Source organism: Thalassophryne amazonica, chromosome 12 (assembly GCF_902500255.1).
Source record: "Thalassophryne amazonica chromosome 12, fThaAma1.1, whole genome shotgun sequence".
NCBI classification, from domain to species: Eukaryota; Metazoa; Chordata; class Actinopteri; order Batrachoidiformes; family Batrachoididae; genus Thalassophryne; species Thalassophryne amazonica.
This window is the reverse complement of record NC_047114.1, coordinates 102,328,671-102,353,099: the sequence shown is the minus strand read 5'-3', so window position 1 is coordinate 102,353,099 and position 24,429 is coordinate 102,328,671. Positions and strand designations below refer to the sequence as shown.

Genomic DNA, 24,429 nt, shown 5'->3' with positions numbered 1-24,429 from the left:
TGATTTACCACCCCCTGCTGGAATGGCGTGTGAGTCCAGAAAAATATTAGTTCTAGCAAAATTCTGTTTTCACTATTTTCATCCTTGACCCAAAATACATAAACATACCAAATGGCAAATGTCAGCTCTCCCCAGTCCATGTCCATGATTTAATCCATACACACTCACGCATGTACACAGAGGCCACTTGGCTTTTAATATATAGATAGTGATGATAAGAAATATTGAGGAATTTTTTTTTTTTCTGATGGCATCGTGTACATGGAAAACAAGATGGAACCAACAATAGATCCTTGAGGGACCCCACAGGAAAATATGAGCTAAGAATGAGGAAAACATCAATTATACGAAAAATGTTAGAAGTAATTAAAAACTGTGCTCTTGACAATCCAAAACCTTGCAGGTCAAGCTGTGACTGTGTTCATATGGTGTTTATCTTTTGAATGTTTGTTTGTTTGTATCCAGGGGGCCATTTTAACAGGTCCTCCAGGAACAGGCAAAGACTCTGCTGGCCAAAGCAACAGCTGGTGAAGCCAATGTCCCATTTATTACGGTCCAATGGCTCAGAGTTTCTGGAGATGTTTGTGGGCGTCGGCCCTGCCAGGGTGGGGACTGTGCACAAACACATGCACACACACGCACGCTCTTGGGTGAAGGATCACAACCAACAGTCCTGCTGCCCATGTCCTCCATAGGTCAGAGACCTGTTTGTCATGGCGAGAAAAAACGCACCCTGCATCCTCTTCATTGATGAGATCGATGCTGGGGGGCGGCAAACGAGGGCGAGGAAACTTTGGGGCGCAGAGCGAGCAAGAAAAACACACTGAACCAGCTGCTGGTGGAGATGGATGGTGGGTGCTGGGAGCCCATGGGAAGAGGAGGGCTTTTTGGAGCTCAATGAGGATTTTGTGTGTAAGATGGTTCGGCGTGAGAGCGCGCGGTTCTTGTCGCATGCAGATGTAAGCGCATGTGGGTGATTCTTAGACTGACGGGCAACTTATTATGTCCTTTGATCATATTGTTGAAAAAACAGAAAAAGGGGAAGTTCAACCTTTTATAGTTATCTTTACAATGAAAGTCTGTAAGAAATTGGTTCTAGTATTCTATGATGACTTTTTCACCCTTTTTTCAGCATCATTATATGCAAATATTGCTGTTTTGGTGCTTGTCCCACACCCAGACTTTTGATCTTCAATGATAAAATGAATGTAAGAAACATTTTTCTATAATGTTTTAAAATCTCTGAATAAAATATCAGTAAAAGTAATCAAAACATAATTGGGGTATTCAATGTCATACAACTGTTGGTGCATTTTTTTTAAACATGGTTGTAGTTGCCTCCCACACTATTGCCGTAATTTCCACCACAACACTGTAATGTCCCTAAACAGTTTGTATGAAAGATTGTTTGGGTAGTTCTATGGAGATAAACAGTGACATCAGTGCACATGTATATAGCGCCAAATCACAACAAACAGTTGCCCCAAGGCGCTTTATAGTGTAAGGCAATGGTGTGGTGGAAATTACATTTACAAGGCCAATAGTGCCCGTAGTTAAAGAATCACCCATGTACTTGTGGAATCTTTATAAATCGCTCTTCTTTTCAGTGCACACGTGCACAAGAATCCTGTCCAGGTTCTTCAACATACAGTTTAAAATCTTTAAATGGAAGAAGCAGAGGATGGGTTTTAGTGCTTCCTCAGATCTCTTCCTTTGAACAGTTGTCACTGCAGGTGTGTTTATACGTAACCGTGTTCCGTGAAAGGTTCTTTTGGTTCCTGCCCTCACTGCTGAGTGTGACTCATAACTAATTCATCCCCAGAAACACCAACAGACTTTTCAAAGCCAGTTTTAATTGCATTGACTTGGTGTGCGTTTGACCTTGAAAATATCCCAAAAACCTGCAGACAACAACAGGATAGGTGGGTGTTTGTGTTTTATTTATTTATTTTTTTTGAATGTAATATAGTTTTCTGTCTATTTTTTTTCCACAAACCCAGCTGAACAAGTTCAAATTAGTTTGCAAAGTGTGTGGATCTGAGAAGTACAAACCCTGGCAAAAATGATGGAATCACCGGCCTCGGAGGATGTTCATTCAGTTGTTAATTTTTGTAGAAAAAAAGCAGATCACAGACATGACACAAAACTACAAAAGTCATTTCAAATGGCAACTTATAACAACTATAAGAAATCAGGAAAAATAATTGTGGCAGTCAGTAACGGTTACTTTTTTAGACCAAGCAGATGGAAAAAAATATGGAATCACTCAATTCTGAGGAAAAATGATGGAATCATGAAAAACAAAAGAACGCTCCAACACATCACTAGTATTTTGTTGCACCACCTCTGGCCTTTTATAACAGCTTGCAGTCTCTGAGGCATGGGACTTAATGAGTGACAAACAGTACTCTTCATCAATCTGGCTCCAACTTTCTCTGATTGCTGTTGCCAGATCAGCTTTGCAGGTTGGAGCCTTGTCATGGACCATTTTCTTCAACTTCCACCAAAGATTTTCAATTGGATTAAGATCCGGATATTTGCAGGCCATGACATTGACCCATATGTGTCTTTTTGCCAAGGAATGTTTTCACAGTTTTTGCTCTATGGCAAGATGCATTATCATCTTGAAAAATGATTTCATCATCCCCAAACATCCTTTCAATTGATGGGATAAGAAAAGTGTCCAAAATATCAATGTAAACGTGTGCATTTATTGATGATGTAATGACAGCCATCTCCCCAGTGCCTTTACCTGACATGCAGCCCCATATCATCAATGACTGGGAAATTTACGTTCTCTTCAGGCACGTCATCTTTATAAATCTCATTGGGAACCGGCACCAAACAAAAGTTCCAGCATCATCACCTTGCCCAATGCAGATTCGAGATTCATCACTGAATATGACTTTCATCCAGTCATCCACAGTCCACAATTGCTTTTCCTTAGCCCATTGTAACCTTGTTTTTTTTTTTCTGTTTAGGTGTTAATGATGGCTTTCGTTTAGCTTTTCTGTATGTAAATCCCATTTCCTTTAGGCGGTTTCTTACAGTTCGGTCACAGACGTTGACTCCAGTTTCCTCCCATTCGTTCTTCATTGTTTTGTTGTGCATTATCGATTTTTTGAGACTATTGCTTTAAGTTTTCTGTCTTGACGCTTTGACGTCTTCCTTGGTCTACCAGTATGTTTGCCTTTAACAACCTTCCCATGTTGTTTGTATTTGGTCCAGAGTTTAGACACAGCTGACTGTGAACAACCAACATCTTTTGCAACATTGCGTGATGATTTACCCTCTTTTAAGAGTTTGATAATCCTCTCCTTTGTTTCAATTGACATCTCTCGTGTTGGAGCCATGATTCATGTCAGTCCACTTGGTGCAACAGCTCTCCAAGGTGTGATCACTCCTTTTTAGATGCAGACTAACGAGCAGATCTGATCTGATGCAGGTGTTAGTTTTGGGGATAAAAATTTACAGGGTGATTCCATAATTTTTTCCTCAGAATTGTGCGAGTCCATATTTGGTCTAAAAAAGTAACTGTTACTGACTGCCACAATTTTTTTTTCCTGATTTCTTATAGTGTTTCTTAAAGCCAGAAAGTTGCAATTTGAAATGACTTTAGTTTTGTGTCATGTCTGTGATCTGCTTTTTTTCTACAAAATTAAACAACTGAATGAACATCCTCCAAGGCCTGTGATTCCATAATTATTGCCAGGGGTTGTATAATTGTTTTTTGAGGGGGGCCTTTGGGGTCCTGGTGGATCTTTGGGTCTTTTTTTTTTTTGGTCTAATTGCAGCCTTTCCTCAGGGTTCAACACAGCCAGCAACGTGGTGGTTCTGGCAGGAACCAACAGACCGGACATCCTGGACCCGGCACTAATGAGGCCCGGACGGTTCGACAGACAGATTTATATTGGTGAGTTTCCAGTTTGATCATCAAACTTCAAAAGAAACATAAACTCATGCAAGACTTAAAAATGTGTACAAGAATGATCACTTATTTAAACAAAACAAAAAATAAACATTTTCACATCATAAACGAGAGCAATCAGAGCTGACTGACGTCCGCCATTCTAGATCTGAATCACCTCCAAAAGTCTTCCAGGCCTTAATATCAATCAGTGGAAAAAATTTGGTGAAAATCCATGAAGTAGTTTTGACGTAATCCTGCTAACAGGCAGACAAACAAATGGCGATGATTTTATGTCCTCGGCGGATGTAAAATGTGCTTAACAACACAAATTAATGTACAAATAAAGCAGCATCACGGGAGAGAAGTTTTAACATTCATTCATTCATTTTCTGCCACTTGTCCGGGTCGCGGTGGCAGATGCAAGCAACTCCTCCCACACTTCCCTATCCCCAGCCAAGTCCTGTAACACTTCCTGGGCATTCCCAAGCCAGCTGGGAAACATAATCCCTCCAGCATGTCCTAGATCTTCCTCTGGGCCTCCCCGCAGTTGACCTTCCTTGGGAGATGACCAGGGGCCATCCTCACCAGATGCCTGAACCATATGGCTACTTTTAATTTGAAGAGATGGCAGCTCCACTCAGATTCCCTCCTGGGCAGTTGAGCTTCTCACCCTGTCTGGGGGTGTAAGCCAAGATACCTGACAGGAATCTCATTTCCACCACTTGTATACACGATCTTATTGTTTTGCTCGTTACTCAAAGTTTATGACTGTAGTTGAGGATGGGAGCGTAAATCGACTGGTAAATTGAGAGTCTTGCCTTCTGGCTCTGCTCTTTCTTCTCCATGACAGTTTGACCGTTTATTCAAAAACATGCAAGTAAAAGTTTTGGCCCCCTCCCTGGATCTTGGGGGGGGGCAGACTTATGTGATACTGGGAGCTATGTTGTCTGGAGCATTAGCTCCTGCTACGGCCACCCTCTGCAAATTTTTCCCAGGTGAGGAGACAGACAAAGGGTGATTCAAATGACCCGTTATGACTGTGCAGACACAGGGATGAAGTCACCTCACCAGGATCAGGGAGACTGGGGCCTCCTCCTGGAGTAAAGCCTGTGGGAGAGCTCACAGGTGAGTGTCTGGTGGCTGGGTCGACAACCATGGGACTCACTCAGGCTTAGCCCAAAGAACGAACATGGTGTCACTTCATCTGGGCTCTCTACTCTCAGGGGGAGGGTAACAGGTCTGTTGTGCTGTTTTTTGGGCAGTGGACTGGAGCAAATGGCCACATGGACTGACACTGTGTTATGGAACTTGACTCTTAAAACTTGGCATGTCACCTCTCTAGTGGGGGAGGAGCCTGAGCTTGTGCAGTGCCAGGGTTCTCCCCAGACAATGGAACAACGGCGTGGCGCCATTATACTGTTACCACAACGGCGTTATATGCTGCTGCCTGCACCCCCCCCCCCCCCCCCCCCCCCACACCCCCACACACACACACCGCCAGCCGAGCAGAGTCACAGCGCCCAGCGCTCAGAGAGTGAAAGAACAAAAACTCTGTCAAAGTCTTCCAATAAAAAGAGCTCCTTCTGCTTGCGTAGCTAGTGACACATGAAGGCTTTATTCTACAGGGGAGAGAGAGAGGGAGAGGAATTTTAATCAGTGATCATCTTCAGCACACAGCCTCAGTGAAACGAAAGTGATTCAGAAAGTTTTTCATCCAGGGTTTCATCTTTAAAAGAGCAGATCTACTTCTTACAGAAGTGTTTTTTTTTTTTATTCATTTTCTTTTTATTATTGTTGTTTCGGCACCAATGACACCAGATCAAATTACTTGTACAGGAGTGTTCAGAATAATAGTAGTGCTATGTGACTAAAAAGATTAATCCAGGTTTTGAGTATATTTCTTATTGTTACATGGGAAACAAGGTACCAGTAGATTCAGTAGATTCTCACAAATCCAACAAGACCAAGCATTCATGATATGCACACTCTTAAGGCTATGAAATTGGGCTATTAGTAAAAAAAAAAAGTAGAAAAGGGGGTGTTCACAATAAGAGTAGCATCTGCTGTTGACGCTACAAACTCAAAACTATTATGTTCAAACTGCTTTTTTAGCAATCCTGTGAATCACTAAACTAGTATTTAGTTGTATAACCACAGTTTTTCATGATTTCTTCACATCTGCAAGGCATTAATTCTGTTGGTTTGGAACCAAGATTTTGCTGGTTTACTAGTGTGCTTGGGGTCATTGTCTTGTTGAAACACACATTTCAAGGGCATGTCCTCTTCAGCATAAGGCAACATGACCTCTTCAAGTATTTTGACATATCCAAACTGATCCATGATACCTGGTATGTGATATATAGGCCCAACACCATAGTAGGAGAAACATGCCCATATCATGATGCTTGCACCACCATGCTTCACTGTCTTCACTGTGAACTGTGGCTTGAATTCAGAGTTTGGGGGTTGTCTCACAAACTGTCTGTGGCCCTTGGACCCAAAAAGAACAATTTTACTCTCATCAGTCCACAAAATATTCCTCCATTTCTCTTTAGGCCAGTTGATGTGTTCTTTGGCAATTGTAACCTCTTCTGCACGTCTTTTATTTAACAGAGGGACTTTGCGGGGGATTCTTGCAAATAAATTAGCTTCACACAGGCGTCTTCTAACTGTCACAGCACTTACAGGTAACTCCAGACTGTCTTTGATCATCCTGGAGCTGATCAATGGGTGAGCCTTTGACATTCTGGTTATTCTTCTATCCATTTTGATGGTTGTTTTGCGTTTTCTTCCACGCGTCTGTTTTTTTTTTTTTTTTTGGTCCATTTTAAAGCATTGGAGATCATTGTAGATGAACAGCCTATAATTTTTTGCACCTGCGTATAAGTTTTCCCCTCTCCAATCAACTTTTTAATCAAACTACGCTGTTCTTCTGAACAATGTCTTGAACGTCCCATTTTCCTCAGGCTTTCAAAGAGAAAAGCATGTTCAACAGGTGCTGGCTTCATCCTTAAATAGGGGACACCTGATTCACACCTGTTTGTTCCACAAAATTGACGAACTCACTGACTGAATGCCACACTACTATTATTGTGAACACCCCCTTTTCTACTTCTTTTTTTTTACTAATAGCCCAATTTCATAGCCTTAAGAGTGTGCATATCATGAATGCTTGGTCTTGTTGGATTTGAGAGAATCTACTGAATCTACTGGTACCTTGTTTCCCATGTAACAATAAGAAATATACTCAAAACCTGGATTTAGTCACATAGCACTACTATTATTCTGAACACTACTGTATGTGAGAAGTTACTTTGTAATAAATTTGATTTTGATTTGACAATGAAATCAGTCCAGATTTATCTCTTGTTCAAACAAGACAATTAGAGGTTATATTGTTTTTTGTAATTTAAGTTTTTATTGATTTTTAACTTAGCAAAAATACACAAAAAATGTACAACAATGTACAGGATAAAAATGATGATAATAAAAACAAAATAAAATAAATAAATAAAAAATAAAAAATTGGCTGGTGCATGTCCCTCCCCCCTCCCCTATTTCATAGTGTTACATGGGACAGGTTTATAACATCATTGAATTTTAATCTCATACATGAATACATGAAGATCCTGACCTTTACCTGAAGTCCAATTACTATTTAAATGTTACCTGTAGTGTCCTGCGATTTTAAATGATTCCAAAAGTTGTCCCAGTCTGTGTCCTTGTCCTCTGTGTTGTCTCAGTCTGTTAAGCATAGTCTCATAAGAAGCAGTTTCTGCCATTGCTGTTAACCAGTCTTTCAATTTGGGATGAGTGGCAGTCCTCCAATGTCTCAAAATTATTCTTGATGCTGTTACAAGTCCAACCATGAGCACAGAGAAAGTAGCCTTGGGGATGTTGGGAACTTGTGACCTGTCTCCCAGTAAGCACAGTTCTGGTGTTAAAGGCACCTCCGATCTGCACCACCTTTTCAGAATAGCAATGATTTTAGTCCAAAATGGAGAAACGGCAGAACATTCCCAAAAGCAATGTATAAACGTCTCAACTTCAGTTTTACATTTCCAGCAAAAATTATCAGGCATAAGTTTCATGCTATGTTGCCAAGCCGGAGTGTGATAGTACCCATTTAAAATTTTATACTGTATGCATTTGCTTCTGGCTTCCTTCACATATTTACCATTTTTTGACATGATATCCAACCATTTGTCTTGTGAGATTTCCATGTCAAGATCCCTCTGCCATAGCATTTTGATATTTGAAGAATCACCACTTCTATCATTATTCAGCAACATGTAGAATTGAGAGGCAGTGTGACGTTCCCGTGGCAACTTAATAAAATCTAGAATGAGATTCTCACCGCCCTCTTTAAATATGGATGTCACACAATGTCTCATTTGTAGATATTTCCAAAAATTTTCCTTCCCTTCCAGTTTAAAATTGCGAACAAGTTCTGCATAGGACATGAAATGCTCATCTCTGTATAAATCTCCGATGGTATGAATGCCACAGGAATGCCACTTTCCCCAAAACACAGGTTTCTTATCAATACAAATAGAAGGATTGTTCCAAAGTGATGCATATTTTTGAACAGAATGGGATTGTTTAATTATTTTATGTACTTTCAGCCAAACCTGACCAGAATGTATAAGAACTGGGTTGTGGAGTCATTTTTTTTGCGATAATTTGTGTTTTGGCTCAAAAGGAGTGCAGATATCAGTTTCTAACATCAACCAATCTAGTCCTCCCCCAGTCTGCTCCCAGTATTTCACTAGTTTGACCATTTCACATGATAAGTAGTATAAAATTGGGTCAGGCAGTCCAGGCCACCCTTCTCCCTTGGTGCATACAGTTTGGTCATTTTAATTCTGGCTTTTTTACCCTCCCATAAAAACTGTTTAAGTAAGTTTTCATACTGTTTAAAGATAGTCAATGGTATTACACAGTGATGCCGGTAACGCGTTACTCTAATCTGACCACTTTTTTTTAGTAACGAGTAATCTAACGCGTTAATCTTTCCAAATCAGTAATCAGATTAAAGTTACTTCTCCATGTCACTGTGCGTTACTATTATTTTTCATTATGGGTCGATAGCAGCATTAAACTTGGTCTGTGGGCAGGAGGTCGGAGTTCAACTGAACTGTCCACTTTAAGTGAGCTGTGAGCTTTTCATCCACGTTTTTTTGCAGCTGCTCAACTCGTCCTCACCTCTTAAAGCGCGGTGATCAGCACACCTGCACTGAGCTTTACAAAGACATTTTTATACTTTTTTCCTCCTTTATTTAGAATTCTGAGCTGCACCGTATCTGCTCACTAAAAACAGCTGATCCTCCGCGACGCGTCAACAACTAACACTATTTTCCACTCAAATGCACCTAAACTCTCTTTCTGAGGACCAGATGATGTGAAAACACAATAAAACTTTCTTACCTGTAAATCTGGTCATGTTTTCTGCATAAATAAATGTTATCTATTCTTTGTGCTCAAACGCCAAAGCAGGGGCGAATCCAGATGGGATGGGGCGTGGGGGAGGGATGTGCCCCCACAACACCCCTAGATTAAAGGTCCAGTTTTGAAGCCGTTTTTTACTACACCTACTAATATTGCTTAAAATAATAATAATTTCAACAAGTAAAATGTTTAGAGAGAATTTAAATGTTAGAAAAATGTTAGAATTTAATAGTTACATTTATAAACAATGTAGGTTTGAAATTGTAAGTTTTACTGTTACAGTGCTGTCAACAGTTAAATATGAGGTCAAGAAAGAGGTCTTTATTTTACTTTTTATAAAACAAGTATTTATTTTCATTGAAGTCAAGAAAGGGTGACTATAAAGTGAGTTTTGGCAAAACAGGTATCATTGTCATGTTGATGTGGGTTGTTGTGGGCAGCTGGGGAAAGTAACTAAAAAAGTAACTAGTAATCTAACTTAGTTACTTTTCCAATTGAGTAATCAGTAAAGTAACTAAGTTACTTTTTGAAGGAGTAATCAGTAATTGGATTACTTTTTCAAAGTAACTGTGGCAACAATGGTATTACAATGGGCATCATCATTAATAGGTAGTTGAACTGAGGGGATATAATCATTTTAATTAATCTTACCCCAGAGTGAAATTGGTAGTTGTTCCCATTTTTCTAAATTTGTCCTAATTTTAAGCAACACTGGATCAAAGTTAAACTAAGGCATGTCCTCCATATTTTGACAAAGTTTGATTCCCAAATACTTCATTCCCTTTGGTACCCATTTGAATTTAAATCTCTCTACCATGTATGGATGACAGACGAAAGACAAAGGCATTGCATCGGACTTGTCCCAATTAACTCTATATCCCGATACCCCTGAGAAAGACTCTGTAGTGCTCATCAGATACGGTAAGGAAGAAAGAGGTTCAGCGATGATAGCTAAAATATCCTAAGTGTAGAGAAGCAACTTGTTTTCCTGTTGCCCACAAAACACACCCTTAATATTCTTACTTGCTCTAATGCTCACAGCTAAAGTTTCTATAAATATGAGGAACAAGAGGGGGCTCAATGAGCAGGCTTGGCGGGCCCCATGTGATAATTCAAAGAAGGATGAGGTAGTACCATTGGATATTATTGCTGCCTTTGGTTCCTTATACAATAATTTCACCCAATTTATAAAACATGGCCCAAAGCCGAACTTTGACAAAGCCAAGAAGAGAAAGGGCCATTGAACTTTGTCAAATGCCTTCTCCGCATCCAGGGAGAAGGATGCTATAGGTAAATTTATTGACTGGCTTAACCATATCATGTACAGTAATTTACGGATGTTGTCCGAAGAAGATCGAGATTTCATAAAGCCTGTTTGATTTTGATGTATGATGGTGCCTAGAACTCGTTGTAGACGTGAGGCCAGTATCTTAGTGAGAATTTTACAGTCTGTATTCAGCAAACTAATCGGCCTATAGTTTGATGGCTCTGTATTATCCTTATCCTTCTTTGGTATCAGAGATATCAATGCCTCATTAAATGTAGCAGGTATCTGTCCCCTCTCAAAGGCCTCCTTATACACTTTTTGTAACACAGGTACAAGAGTATCAGTATACATTTTATAATACTCTGCAGGGAGGCCGTCATAACCTGGCGATTTCCCCATTTTCGTTATAGAAATTGCTTTTCTAATTTCTTCTTCAGTTATTGAGCCCTCTAGCAGATCCACATGTTCCTGAAGCAATTTAGGTAAAGTAAGTCTGGAGAGGAAGAGTTCAGCTTCTATTTGACTCGCAGTGCCAGAAACTGTAGAGGTATATAATTTTCTATAATAATTTTGAAATACTTTGTTTATTTCAGAGACCGATGTGGCCAAATTGCTTCCCCTTTTAATGGCAGGGATAGCATTAGAAAAATCTTGCTTCTTAACTTGTCTTGCCAATATTTTACCAGTCTTTTCTCCCCCTTCATAGAATGTGGTTTTCAAGCGGAACAAAGAGTACGCTACTTTTTTTATTGTAAATTTCATTCAGTTGAAATTTCAATTCACAAATTTCACAATAGAGCGGTTCAGTATATTGTTCAGCTAATTTAATTTCCTTAATTTCCTTAATTTCCTAAATTTCTTTTTCCAATTCTTTGATTCTGTGCAGGCTGTCTTTTTCTTTTTTGAGCCATATGCTATCAGCTTCCCCCTAACGTAAGCTTTTGACGCCTCCCACACACTGTCAGTATATTTTGTACTACCTGTATTTGTTTCAAAAAAGTTTTTGAGGTCCTCACCTAGTGCGCCTTAAAACACTTGTCCTGAAATAGTGACACGTTCATTCGGTTATATTGTTTTTAAAAAGTTTGCAATCCCGCTCAGAAATGTTAAAAAGAAAAAAACTAAACTGTCAACATGACAGAAAAAAAAAACTCTGCCTGTCTGGCTGGATTAAAGGTACAGTGTGTCATTTTTAAAGAAGAGAGTAAATGTTATTTCCATCAAATATTAATGTGTTTTTAAACTTTTCAATGTTATTTATTTTATTAACTTAGACAGGAAAAATGCAAAAAAGAACTTTGATATTATAACACAAGTGTCATTTGTTTTGACTATTATTCTTGCTTTCAATGCATCTCAAACCAGTCAAAATGACTCAACATGCGCCACCTCGGGTGATAATTAACAACAGCGCCGCTATACTGAACATTTCTGAGGAGAACCCTGGGTCAGTTGAGCGATATCAATTAGAAATAGTTGGGCTCACCTCCACGCATACCATGGTCTCTGGAACCGAACTCCCGGGCAGGGCCTGGGACACTCTGTTTTTCTGGAGTTGTCCAGGGTGAGGAGCTGGGCGGCTGTGGGGATACTGGCACATGAGGCACATCCAAAATAATGGAAGAATATCAATGTGTGATTTGCAGGTCCGCCAGACATCAAAGGACGAGCGTCCATTTTCAGAGTTCACCTCCGACCTCTGAAGCTGGAAGTAGACATGGACAAAGACGCTCTCGCCAAGAAGATGGCTGCTCTCACACCGGGCTTTTCCGGTAAACAAACTACTTTTTTTTTTTATTCCTTTGACTTTGCCTCCATGTCTGTTCGCTGTCCGTTAGCCGTCTGAGCACTAACTGGGCATTTTCTGTTGGCTAGGTGCTGACATTGCTAATGTTTGTAATGAGGCGGCACTGATCGCTGCTCGCCACCTGTCTGATGCCATCAACCAGCAACACTTTGAACAGGCCATTGAGCGAGTCATCGGCGGTGAGCCTGTCACAAAATCTTCTCTGAAAGTCGACTTGCAGCCACGTGAAACTGATGTACATCAAACCGCCTTAATTACATTATCTGGCTCTTCCTGTATCAGGTCTGGAGAAGAAGACTCAGGTCCTCCAGCCAGAGGAGAAGAAAACTGTGGCATACCACGAGGCCGGCCATGCCGTTGCTGGATGGTTCCTGGAACATGCCGACCCACTGCTGAAGGTTCAGTTCGCCGTTATACTGTGACATCACTCTGAGATAGACATGTTGAACATGTGTAAAGTCAACCACAGGCTCATGGAGATCTCAAACAGCATCGGTCACAACACAAAGAACAAATCCCCACCTCTGTGACTGTCTCAGAACATGCACCCCAGAACCACCACAGGTACACACAGACCACCGGCTCACCCTCACCTCTACTCTTGAAACCAGGTGAAACTGACAGTGTGGCCTTGGTCAGGTGATGCTGTGGGCGTGGCCTTGACCTTCTCCAGTCTCTGGGGTCCTTCACACTGAGACACCTGTGTCCTAGATCATGTCCAGAGAAACTCCCCACATGGACTAAATGTGGTGTCTGATGTTCCTTGACAGTGTCAGCAATCCTCCTCATCTGAGTCCATGGAGCTGTATATAAGAACTAGAGAGCACAGTAGCGCTGAGCCGTGTGCCGACAAGGAGGCGTGGTCACCATTTTAATTCTGGGCAAGTTAGTGATTTGCGTGCATAGAAGTTCAAGAAACAGGTGGAATATGCCGGAAAGCTGCGCATGTTGACAAAGCCACAAACGGAGGAACAAGGGAGACAATATTTCCTTCCATAAGTAAGTGGTTTTGGATCTTCTTGTCACTTTGTCCGTGATATTTGGATGATAAACAGCTGTATGTCTCCTGCCATGTCGCCCGATGACACGGACCATTAACTCTTCACTTACATCTAGTTGATATTTTCCACTGCTAGACTAATGTCTAGTTAAAATACTTGTTGTTAGTGATTAAAATTATTTGACAAGACTGGGGATTTTTTTTTTATTTGCACCTTAAAATAATGAGATTATAATGACCATGATATATAGACCATGATAATGATATATATACACAACCCCTGGCAAAAATGATGGAATCACCGGCCTCGGAGGATGTTCATTCAGTTGTTTAATTTTGTAGAAAAAAAAAAAGCAGATCACAGACATGACACAAAACTAAAGTCATTTCAAATGGCAACTTTCTGGCTTTAAGAAACACTATAAGAAATCAGGAAAAAAAATTGTGGCAGTCAGTAACGGTTACTTTTTTAGACCAAGCAGAGGGAAAAAAATATGGACTCATTCAATTCTGAGGAAAAAATGATGGAATCATGAAAAACAAAAGAACGCTCCAACACATCACTAGTATTTTGTTGCACCACCTCTGGCTTTTCTAACAGCTTGCAGTCTCTGAGGCATGGACTTAATGAGTGACAAACAGTACTCTTCATCAATCTGGCTCCAACTTTCTCTGATTGCTGTTGCCAGATCAGCTTTGCAGGTTGGAGCCTTGTCATGGACCATTTTCTTCAACTTCCACCAAAGATTTTCAATTGGATTAAGATCCGGACTATTTGCAGGCCATGACATTGACCCTATGTGTCTTTTTGCAAGGAATGTTTTCACAGTTTTTGCTCTATGGCAAGATGCATTATTATCTTGAAAAAAGATTTCATCATCCCCAAACATCCTTTCAATTGATGGGATAAGAAAAGTGTCCAAAATATCAACGTAAACTTGTGCATTTATTGATGATGTAATGACAGCCATCTCCCCAGTGCCTTTACCTGACATGCAGCCCCATATCATCAATGACTGTGGAAATTTACATGTTCTCTTCAGGCAGTCATCTTTATAAATCTCATTGGAACGGCACCAAACAAAAGTTCCAGCATCATCACCTTGCCCAATACAGATTTGAGATTCATCACTGAATATGACTTTCATCCAGTCATCCACAGTCCACAATTGCTTTTCCTTAGCCCATTGTAACCTTGTTTTTTTCTGTTTAGGTGTTAATGATGGCTTTCGTTTAGCTTTTCTGTATGTAAATTCCATTTCCTTTAGGCGGTTTCTTACAGTTCGGTCACAGACGTTGACTCCAGTTTCCTCCCATTCGTTCCTCATTTGTTTTGTTGTGCATTTTCGATTTTTGAGACACATTGCTTTAAGTTTTCTGTCTTGATGCTTTGATGTCTTCCTTGTTCTACCAGTATGTTTGCCTTTAACAACCTTCCCATGTTGTTTGTATTTGGTCCAGAGTTTAGACACAGCTGACTGTGAACAACCAACATCTTTTGCAACACTGCGTGATGATTTACTCTCTTTTAAGAGTTTGATAATCCTCTCATTTGTTTCAATTGATATATCTCGTGTTGGAGCCGTGATTCATGTCAGTCCACTTGGTGCAACAGCTCTCCAAGGTGTGATCACTCCTTTTTAGATGCAGACTAATAAGCAGATCTGATTTGATGCAGGTGTTACTTTTGGGGATGAAAATTTACAGGGTGATTCCATAATTTATTCCTCAGAATTGAGTGATTCCATTTTTTTTTCCCTCTGCTTGGTCTAAAAAAGTAACCGTTACTGACTGCCACAATTTTTTTTTCCTGATTTCTTATAGTGTTTCTTAAAGCCAGAAAGTTGCCATTTGAAATGACTTTAGTTTTGTGTCATGTCTGTGATCTGCTTTTTTTCTACAAAATTAAACAACTGAATGAACATCCTCCGAGGCCGGTGATTCCATCATTAATTGCCAGGGGTTGTGTGTGTGTGTGTGTGTGTGTGTGTGTGTGTGTGTGTGTGTGTGTGTGTGTATAAATGTATTGTGATGGTTTTAGGAGCCGCGCTGCGTTGAACACAGCAGCAGCTGCAGCAGGATGCCTCAGCTCAGCAGCTTGAACAGCGCAGATCCGTGTCACTTTCAACACTAATATTTGAGAATGTGTGTGTGTCAAATTAAGTTTAATACTTTGCTGACATAATTTATTGTATTTTAATTTCACTGGCTCGATATCCAGGTCAAAATGGCATTTTAACATGTATTTTGCGAGCATTTTTCTTAGTGTGTTCAGTCGCGAATCCCCATTGAAAATGCATTAACATCCGGGAACTTCATCAATATTTTGCCGGTTAGTAGACGTCATGTCTCTGAGTGTCCATGAAGGGACGTTTTTGTTTAGTGTGCAGCATTGGGAGTGCGCTCTCTCGTTCTCATATACAGCTGCATGACTGAGTCTCACTAAGTAACCATTCATTGGACACAAATGTCAGTCCAGCAGGACCCAAAGATCCTCCACAGAGACCTGGGACCAAAGACATCCAGTCCTCACCTGAGGACACTGGTTAGAGTCCAAGTCTCTCAACCAGACAAGACTTGGACCTTTGTTCTCCTGCAAAGACATCGGCATCACCAAACCTTTATCTTTGAACTGTACTTGGTGTCTTTGGTAATGATTTTTATGTCCGCCTGCAGGTGATGTCACCCTCACTGGACTCTGCAACTAGTCCTTTATTCCTGCTTTCTGTCTGCAGACTTTAGTGGTCTGAGCCAGGAAACGTTTGGGTGGTCCTACTGATTTGATTGACTGTTCTCAAAAGAAGCACATAAAGGAAAATAATCTTGAGTCTGTTTTTAAACTGTATATAGATCAGGGTTCAAATCCAGGTCTGTGTTCTTGGACCAGGCATTTCATTAGCGTTGTCCCAGTCCAGGCTGGGGTCGTAGACTCTCATCCACTTCACAATACAGAATCCATCTCAAGGGTCTGGATAGAACAGGGTTTCAAAGACTAACTCGAAGCGTGAGTGAGGTGCCGTTTGTTTGTTCCTCTCCTCTTATGGTGCTTCCAGGACTGACGAAGCACAAACATGCAGTCAAATGTAACAAGCAGCACAGTGGACAATCGAGGTGGCGTGGTCCAGTCAGATCTACAATCTGGACTAATGACCAGTTTATATTGTTGCTTGAGGTCACATGACACAGTGCTCCCTTGTTCCTTGTCCAGGTGTCCATCATTCCCCGAGGGAAAGGCCTGGGATACGCACAGTACCTGCCCAAAGAGCAGTACCTGTACACAAAGGAGCAGCTGCTGGACCGCATGTGCATGATGCTGGGAGGCCGTGTGTCTGAAGAAATCTTCTTTGGCAGGATAACCACCGGAGCGCAGGACGACCTACGCAAGGTCACCCAGAGCGCCTACGCACAGGTCAGCATCCTGAAAAGGGCACACCAACACCCCTCAGGCCAAAACAACCAAAATAAAACACTTTGTCACAGTGCCTCTGACACAGGCTTCAAATCAACACCTTCAGTTTAAAGATCAAGATCAACTTTCTTTATCCCAAAGGAAAGGAGTACAGAAACAGTAAACAGTGGTTAGTTAAATACACAATTACAGAACATGGTAGTAGGTTTAAAAAAAATTAATGATTTATGCAAAGTGACTGGAAGATATATTCGCCCGTAAGTTGAATAACTCTGTTATGTGTTCATGCTGCAGAAGGGGGAGGAGTTATAGAGGCAGATTGCCACAGGTAAGAAGGACTTCCTGTGGCGTTCTGTGGTGCACCTCAGTGGCCTCAGTCTGTGGCTGACAGTGCTCTGACAGGACTTCAGAATGAGCCAATCGGACGTCAGAAACAAGTTCAGACTAAAACAACCCATCATGACGTTGCACCTCTTATCCAAGACCATTTCTACGGAAACGTACCACATTAATCAGCTCACCTATTAGGGAATTGTTCCTGTGATGGAAATCTGCTCTGTCCCAGCCTGTTCTGGATAGTCCTGCACTACAGTCCTTACTGTCCCAGACTGTCCTACATCATCCCAGATTGATGAGCATTTCACAGCGACATCTGGAAACTGCTTGGTACCACAGCGCCTCACTCTGGCCAACACATGTAACAAAGTGACGTTTTTCCTCCATCACTCTTCTCTGTTTCTACTGTGACGCTCGACTGTCTATCCTGGACAGAGTCTGTGTGACATTGCCCGTAGGTTTCCAATAGACCCGCAACAGCCGATATGTTGGCAGCAGCAACATTCGTGACATCACAGTAAACCCTTAAATGTATAAAGGGGTGGAGCCTGGGTGACTCTGTGAAGCCTGAACACGCCCCTCCCTTTCTGTCTGAAAAAGCTAAGCTAACAGGCTAACCCGGTTTCGGGTGTTAAACCGTGTTTTTGGGGACTGCACTTCTCATAACTGTTTACTTTGTTGTGGAAAATTATGAGCAGCTTATTTTCTCAGTAATCATACATTAAGTGGAGCTAGCAGATGAAGCTACCGACAGCCACTAAAAGTGCTAACACCATTAGTATACAACATTAAATAAGACGAGAGTTTGACTTAGTGTGAATATTACAGCACAGATGTCTCAGATGGTCCATTAGGACGTTTGTCCAAAACAAGACAGATTATTCCAGGCCTTTGTAATAAAATACTACAAACAGACAGACACAACAGCTAGCAGACGCTACCAGCGGAGAAAGAGCTAAAGATGCTACGAGAGAACGATGAGCTGAAGATGCTATGAGAGCCAGAGGTGCTGTCACTTAAAGTGACCACACCCCAAATTATACACAACTTTAAAATATAATAATAAAATCTTAAAATATCTTAAACTAAGTTATAAATGAATTCACACTCGTCCAGTTGTCATGGAGGAAACTGTCTATACAGACCAAAATTTTATTTTATTTTTTCAAAGCTGTAAACATCTTTGTTTCTGTTCTAAAGTTGGACATTTTAACATGGACTCCTATGGGAATGGGCTCTGTATTGGAGCCTCAACTGACCAGTCAGGGAACTGCAACTTTTCTTTTTCTTCCAGGTGGTGCTTCCTCTGAGACCATCAATGTTACAGCTTAGTGAATCCCCTCAAGCTGATCCTTCTCTGAGCCTGTTGTTGAGAATGTTCTGGTGTCCCGTCTTTGTCTGCAGATTGTGCAGTTTGGGATGAACGAGAAGGTGGGTCAGGTGTCCTTTGACCTGCCTCGGCAGGGTGACATGGTTCTGGAGAAACCGTACAGCGAAGCCACGGCTCGTCTCATTGACGCTGAGGTCCGGAGCCTGATTGGCGAGGCGTATCGGCGGACTCTGCAGCTGCTGAGTGACAAGAAGCCTGATGTGGAGAAGGTACACTGACAGTGTCCTCCACGTGTAAGCAAACATAACTGAGTTCTGACTTGGTGCTGTTCCTGTGACCTCCAGGTGGCGCTGCGGCTGCTGGAGAAGGAGGTCCTGGACAAGGGTGACATGGTGGAGCTGCTGGGAAAGCGTCCGTTTGCAGAGAGGTCAACGTATGAGGACTTTGTGGAGGGAACAGGAGGTGCGGACGAGGACACCACGTTGCCTGAAGGACTGAAGGACTGGAACCAAGAGAGGAAGGACAAGGAGGAGAGTCAGGATGAGCAGGTGGCCCGCCAGATCTCTGGAGGAATGCCCTTCTAGAACCTTTTGAATCTGACCTGAGTCACCTGGTCATCTGAGATCTAAAAGCCTCTGACTGACTTCAAGAGTGAAGTTCCAGGAACTCTGTGCCTGTTTCTGGAACCTTCTGCAGATCTGAGTTCTGGAACCTTCCTGAGTGCTGAGCGCTCACAGGAAAGTTCCACAACTGTGTACTTGCTCCCACACGGCCTCCTCAAGATGGTTTCCAGCAGTAGGCTTCACCTATTTTTGAGGAACAGTTTCATCCTTTTCAGGAAGTTCACTGAACATGATTTTTAGTTTTGAAATGAGAGCAGGAACGGAGCAGAACCTCCATGTTGTCCCAAAAACATCACATTAAAGAAACACTTTACAGTCAAATTAAAACATTTTCACTTTGAAAAGGTCTTGAATAAAATATTGGACAGTTCCTTTGCTGTGGTGAGACTCGTCCATTTCTTAGCTCCTGGGAATGAAGACCTTCCAGAACCTGCTTAGATCTGAGTACTCTGTCTGTGGGAGGTTCCAGTTGCAGCCCAACTGTTCCATAGCAGAGTTCATTATCTGGACCTCCAGACCATCTTCAAGACACGAAGGGGTTCTAGAACCGTTCTGTTGGTTCACGGGTGTCTCGGGTCAGAAAACACAGACAGGTGAGAATCAGGACCAGACTGTGGGTTTTATAAATCTGAACACTATGCTCGGATTTTCCAAAGAGATGCCAGAAACCACAATGACCACAGCCACAGCGCCCAGACCCCGCCTTCAACACGCCTTCCCCAATGATAACATTGTTTTTTTATTTTTTTTATTAAATATATTTTTCAAACAAAAAGAAAATGACACACATCTCAGATAAACCTTGGTTTTATTTTTCAGCTGTTTCATAAGAAAACAAAACAAACTGTGTTTCAAAGACGAAGATAAAAATGTTACCAGGCGGCCAATCAGCAGCAGTCTTTGATTTTGGTACGAGCACAGTGATTGGCTTACAGGAACTCTGGTATCAAACAGGAGTTTGTCTGCAGTAGAGGATTCAGGACCTGGATCAACCCAGTCAGGTGGTGTGTGTGTGTGTGTGTGTGTGTGTGTGTGTGTGTGTTTTTTAAGTAGATTGTGGCCAAAACAAATGAGCTGTTTGCCGACTTCCTCGGTTGCTTGTCCCAGTCCGTGAGCCGCTCGGGTCGGATTCCACAGGAACGTTCATCCCTCTCTGTGACGGTGTTGCGGTTAAAGTAGTTTTGAGACCAGCAGATTGTTTGTTTAAAGTCCTGTGAACCCAGGACATGAGCGAGGTCTTGGCTCCCCAGGTTGGTCCCAGTGTGCAAGTGAGCAACTGCACGGCAGCACGCTGACAATCAGGGTGTCCGTGAATGTGAGGCATCACTGTAAAGTGCGATAGTAACACAGTCTGTTTATCGTCGGCAGTCTCATTTGTGAGCAGGGCTGCATTCTGTATTCAAAGAACGACCCACTAACAACAAAACATTTTGTCCCCTGAAGGCTGTCAAGCCAAACCCTGTTCAGGATCACAGACTGCGGTGCACTGAGGCTGGATAGGAAGTGTTTGTTAGTCACCTGAGGTGGTCCTGAAAGCCTGCTCAGCCTGTGCGGTCCAGCTAAGCTGGTCAGCCCTCACATCTCTTGATTGTAGGGGTGAGGGTTGGTTGCACTCTGAAACATCACCACAAGGACCTTTTAAGAAGAAGCATCACTGCATCACTGGTCATCACCTTTGACCACAAAACACAGATGGTGCTCGCGAGAGCCGAGTCAAAATCAGTGAACAGTATATGGCCCAGAACACATCCTTGAGCAACACCAGAGACGCCATCCACAACTCACAAAGTGTGTGTTTCAGCTGGATCTGATGTCCTGCAACTGGACAGGGATGCCACAAATCCTCAGGATGACCAGAGACCAGCCTGATCAGCCGGAGTCCCAGCTTCCTGAGAAACCAGTGGAGGATGTTATCGTGTGTTCAGTGATGATTCGCACAGCGAGGAGGCGTCGCTGGTTGACTTCTTGGGTGTGAAGGCAGATTGTTCCTGTTGCTGAGCTTCTCAACTGAATCCTGTTGAGAATCATCCTTGTGGCCTCCTTTCTCAGTCCAGAATCAGCTGTTCTCTTCAGAGTGGGACAAGAAGTCTGCTCGAAAAGGCAAGTTCCACTCTGATCCTAAAGCTGATGATCCAAGACCCTGATCAAAACGAAGCTGGTTCAGGCTTTGAGGAGGGGGCAGAGGACTGGATGACAACATGCACCAGGTACTGAGCAGGAAAAATGAGTTCTGGTTCCGGGACAAACTACAGACAATGGAGACGAGAGGAGGGGAAAAGAAGCTCCAAATCTGTGCACATACAGGAGTGGACCAGGACCAGGAATTCCATCTGACAAACACAAACCAGCCCAGCAGCTGGACGAGGGGTAGCCTGAGGTCCAAAGGCAGAAGAGTTCTGATTCAGTGGGACGGTGCTGGGCCAAAGAGCGTGAGAAGAACCAGGAGCTTCTTGCACTGTGGATCAGCCTCCAGAACCATGTCACGTGGTTTTCACTTTCTGCTTTTCAAATTAAATGTCACTGTGCCTTAATTTTGAAAACCGGCTTGTGAAGGAAATGACGTCAAGTTCATGGGCAGCTATGCTGTTTGCACACAAACAGCACAAAGAGTGAAAAAAGAGTCGATTAATCGTTTTGCAGTCGAGTCAGAATCGAACCGGCAGCCGGATGGCAGCAGCTGTTTCTTCGGTATGTAAATAACGGACGGAGGTGTTTGAAAACGGCGCGTTCCGTCACTTTGACGGCAGTGTTAGCAAGCTAATGCTAACTGAAGCTACTTCACTTCAGGAGCGATTAAAAGGAGCTGATCGATAATCGATCACTGATTGGTTCTGACAGACAGACAGGAGCTAAGATGAGCTAACAGCGTCCGGTTCCGGTTTCAGCTGAAACCGTTAATTCATTGACAGGACGAAAGATGATTGAAGTGTTTTCATAAGCAGTTAATTAAAGAAAAGTCACATTTGGACTTTTACTTCGATTTCACGTCGGCAAGATTTAAATCCAGTTCAGTCCGCTTTATAAACCAGTTTAAAGACCGTTCAGATCTCACGCTGGATTTAAAGTTTTTTTTAAGGTGTTTTAAACTGATCTTAACTGATGTTTTAGGAATTACATGTAAAGCTGTTTTTTTTTTTTTTTTTTTTTTTTTTGGTAAATTTAAAAATCTTTGTTACGAATGTATTAGTTATGATCAATGAGTCAATCATTAATTGTACTTTTTTGAATGACTCAATTAAAGCAGAGAACCAGATGACTTTAGAAAAAGAAAGACGAAAGTGGTTTTTGTCCCTCAGCAGGGACGTGTATGTCTCTGCGTCCTCTGTCTCTGAGGTCCACAGACGCCTGGAAAGGTCTTACGGAGTCATGAGGTCAGAGGTGTTTGGTGACGCTGAAATCTTTGCAGGAGAACGAAGGTCCATGTCTTTAGTTTCCAGGGGGCCTCATGTACAAAGACGTGTGTGGATTTCCTACTGAAACATGACGTTACGTCAAAACCCAGAAACTCTCGTACTCACAAAAATATCCAGATGTATCAAAGTGTGTGTACATATGGATCCATGCACGTTCAGTTTGTACATCACACTGAACATGGAACTGAGCACACGTCCACCAAACTCCTCCCTCTGCACGCCCCATTTAAATATGCAGTTTAATGTAAATAGGCCCTTTGAGCAGAGATTCCCCTCTGTCACATCAGATAACATGAACACAGCAAAGACATTATACCCAGAGTGAGCTACAGATGACTGGACATGACATGGAGACACAGGGACAGTTTATTTGGTTCCCTGTCAAATGGAATAAACATGAAACTGGAAAAGCGTTAGTGGAAGTGTGTGAGTGAGAAGCTGTAAATGCTGTGAGGTCAGAGCCACGCACACACTGAAGTAAAAAAAAAAAAAAACAAGGTTCGCTGCGACCGTCACAACTTTACACACACGTTTATTGGCAAATACTGAACACAGGGAGACAATTGGGGGCCTGTTAAGAATCTGCAGCTCCAGTTTCACCATCAAGAAAAAAAACCATTAATAATAATATGAAAAAACATTTGAGTGTGCACGTGTCCGCGCTGGTTTTCGTTCAGAACAATTACACGAATAAACTATTTACCCACCAAGCAGCCCCCCATCGTGCACCATGCAGCCTCCAGCCTGATGAGCATTTATGCATCACATATGATTTGAACATTGATGTAATGAAAATGTTTCCTATTAACAAAAACAAATTCATCATGTGATGGCAGCTTTATATCAATATGTGAGCAGCTAATAGCTCCGATTGCATTCGGGAAACCGGCTCTCGCTGCAAATGGTGCTTTAATGGTGGAATGTGATGTACCTGGATGACATTCGGATGATTGTGTTCTACACAGCTGGTGGCTTGGCTCAAGGGTGGCTGGCACACTCCTGACCAATCAGTCAACTCCCACTGGAATGCCCCTGTTGCCAGGAAGCCCAGCGTTGTCAGCACCTGTGTGCTCACAGATGACCCCTGGCTTCTCACCGTATTGCACTCTGGGCCAGCTGCAGTTTTGCACGCAACTCCACTAGCAGTGGCCTTGGTAAACAAAATTGGTTTATGAGCCAATTATCATAATTTGCTAGTAAATCCTGGCATTCCCTGAATACTCGCTCACGTCAGATTGCACCATTTGTAAGGTCGTCTAACAACACTAACAGCCACTGTTAGCGCCATTTTATATATCACTTTGCGTGTGTTTTTATATCCACCAGTATTACTGCAAACGTGGGTGTGTTAAATGTTCATCAGTGTGTCTCTGATGTCACTCTGATGACTTCATGTTTTCACTCTATTAATGGTTCCCAGCATCACCTCTGTGTCAGCAGAGGAACAATAGCTGGAGAAACATGTGTACACCAGCCAGGAACTTGGTGTGGTGCACTGCACGTTTCCATGGTCATTTCACTTTTGATACATCTGAATGTTAGCATGGAGATGGACATACGCCACATCTTTGTGCATGAGGCTCCTGATGAGGAAGGTCACTGATGTTGGTTTTGACTGTGCAAGCATGGGTTTAGACGTGTTTTGAACACATGACGCCTGTGAAATTACAGGGGTATGTCTTAGGCCCCCTGCTTTTCTCCCTTTATATAGCACCCCTTGGGCACATATTGCAGTGTTTTGGGATTACCTTTCACTGCTATGCTGATGATACTCAGTTATACATGCCGATAACTGCTGGTAATCTCATCCACATAAAATCCTTAGAAGATTGCCTTGCATCAGTGAGAAGTTGGATGTCCAGAAACTTCTTACTTTTAAACTCTGA

At 42.2% G+C, this 24,429-nt stretch overlaps 2 protein-coding genes across 2 annotated transcripts in view; both read left to right on the top strand.

The window, feature by feature from the left end:
- Positions 1-19,501, top strand: part of afg3l2 (AFG3-like AAA ATPase 2) — a 109,815-nt gene extending 90,314 nt beyond the window's left edge. The window contains exons 11-17 of the mRNA XM_034183678.1: positions 3,806-3,913; positions 12,272-12,397; positions 12,501-12,611; positions 12,715-12,830; positions 16,641-16,841; positions 18,582-18,776; positions 18,852-19,501. Of these exons, the coding sequence (XP_034039569.1) occupies positions 3,806-3,913; positions 12,272-12,397; positions 12,501-12,611; positions 12,715-12,830; positions 16,641-16,841; positions 18,582-18,776; positions 18,852-19,091 (1,097 nt within the window). The 3' untranslated portion in view covers positions 19,092-19,501. The remainder of the gene's footprint in view (positions 1-3,805; positions 3,914-12,271; positions 12,398-12,500; positions 12,612-12,714; positions 12,831-16,640; positions 16,842-18,581; positions 18,777-18,851) is intronic.
- A 2,161-nt stretch (positions 19,502-21,662) lies between these two features.
- The window catches only part of puf60a (poly-U binding splicing factor a), a 35,776-nt gene continuing 33,009 nt past the window's right edge, over positions 21,663-24,429 (top strand). Inside the window, exon 1 of the mRNA XM_034183677.1 lies at positions 21,663-21,818. Within this exon, the coding sequence (XP_034039568.1) occupies positions 21,798-21,818 (21 nt within the window). The 5' untranslated portion in view covers positions 21,663-21,797. The remainder of the gene's footprint in view (positions 21,819-24,429) is intronic.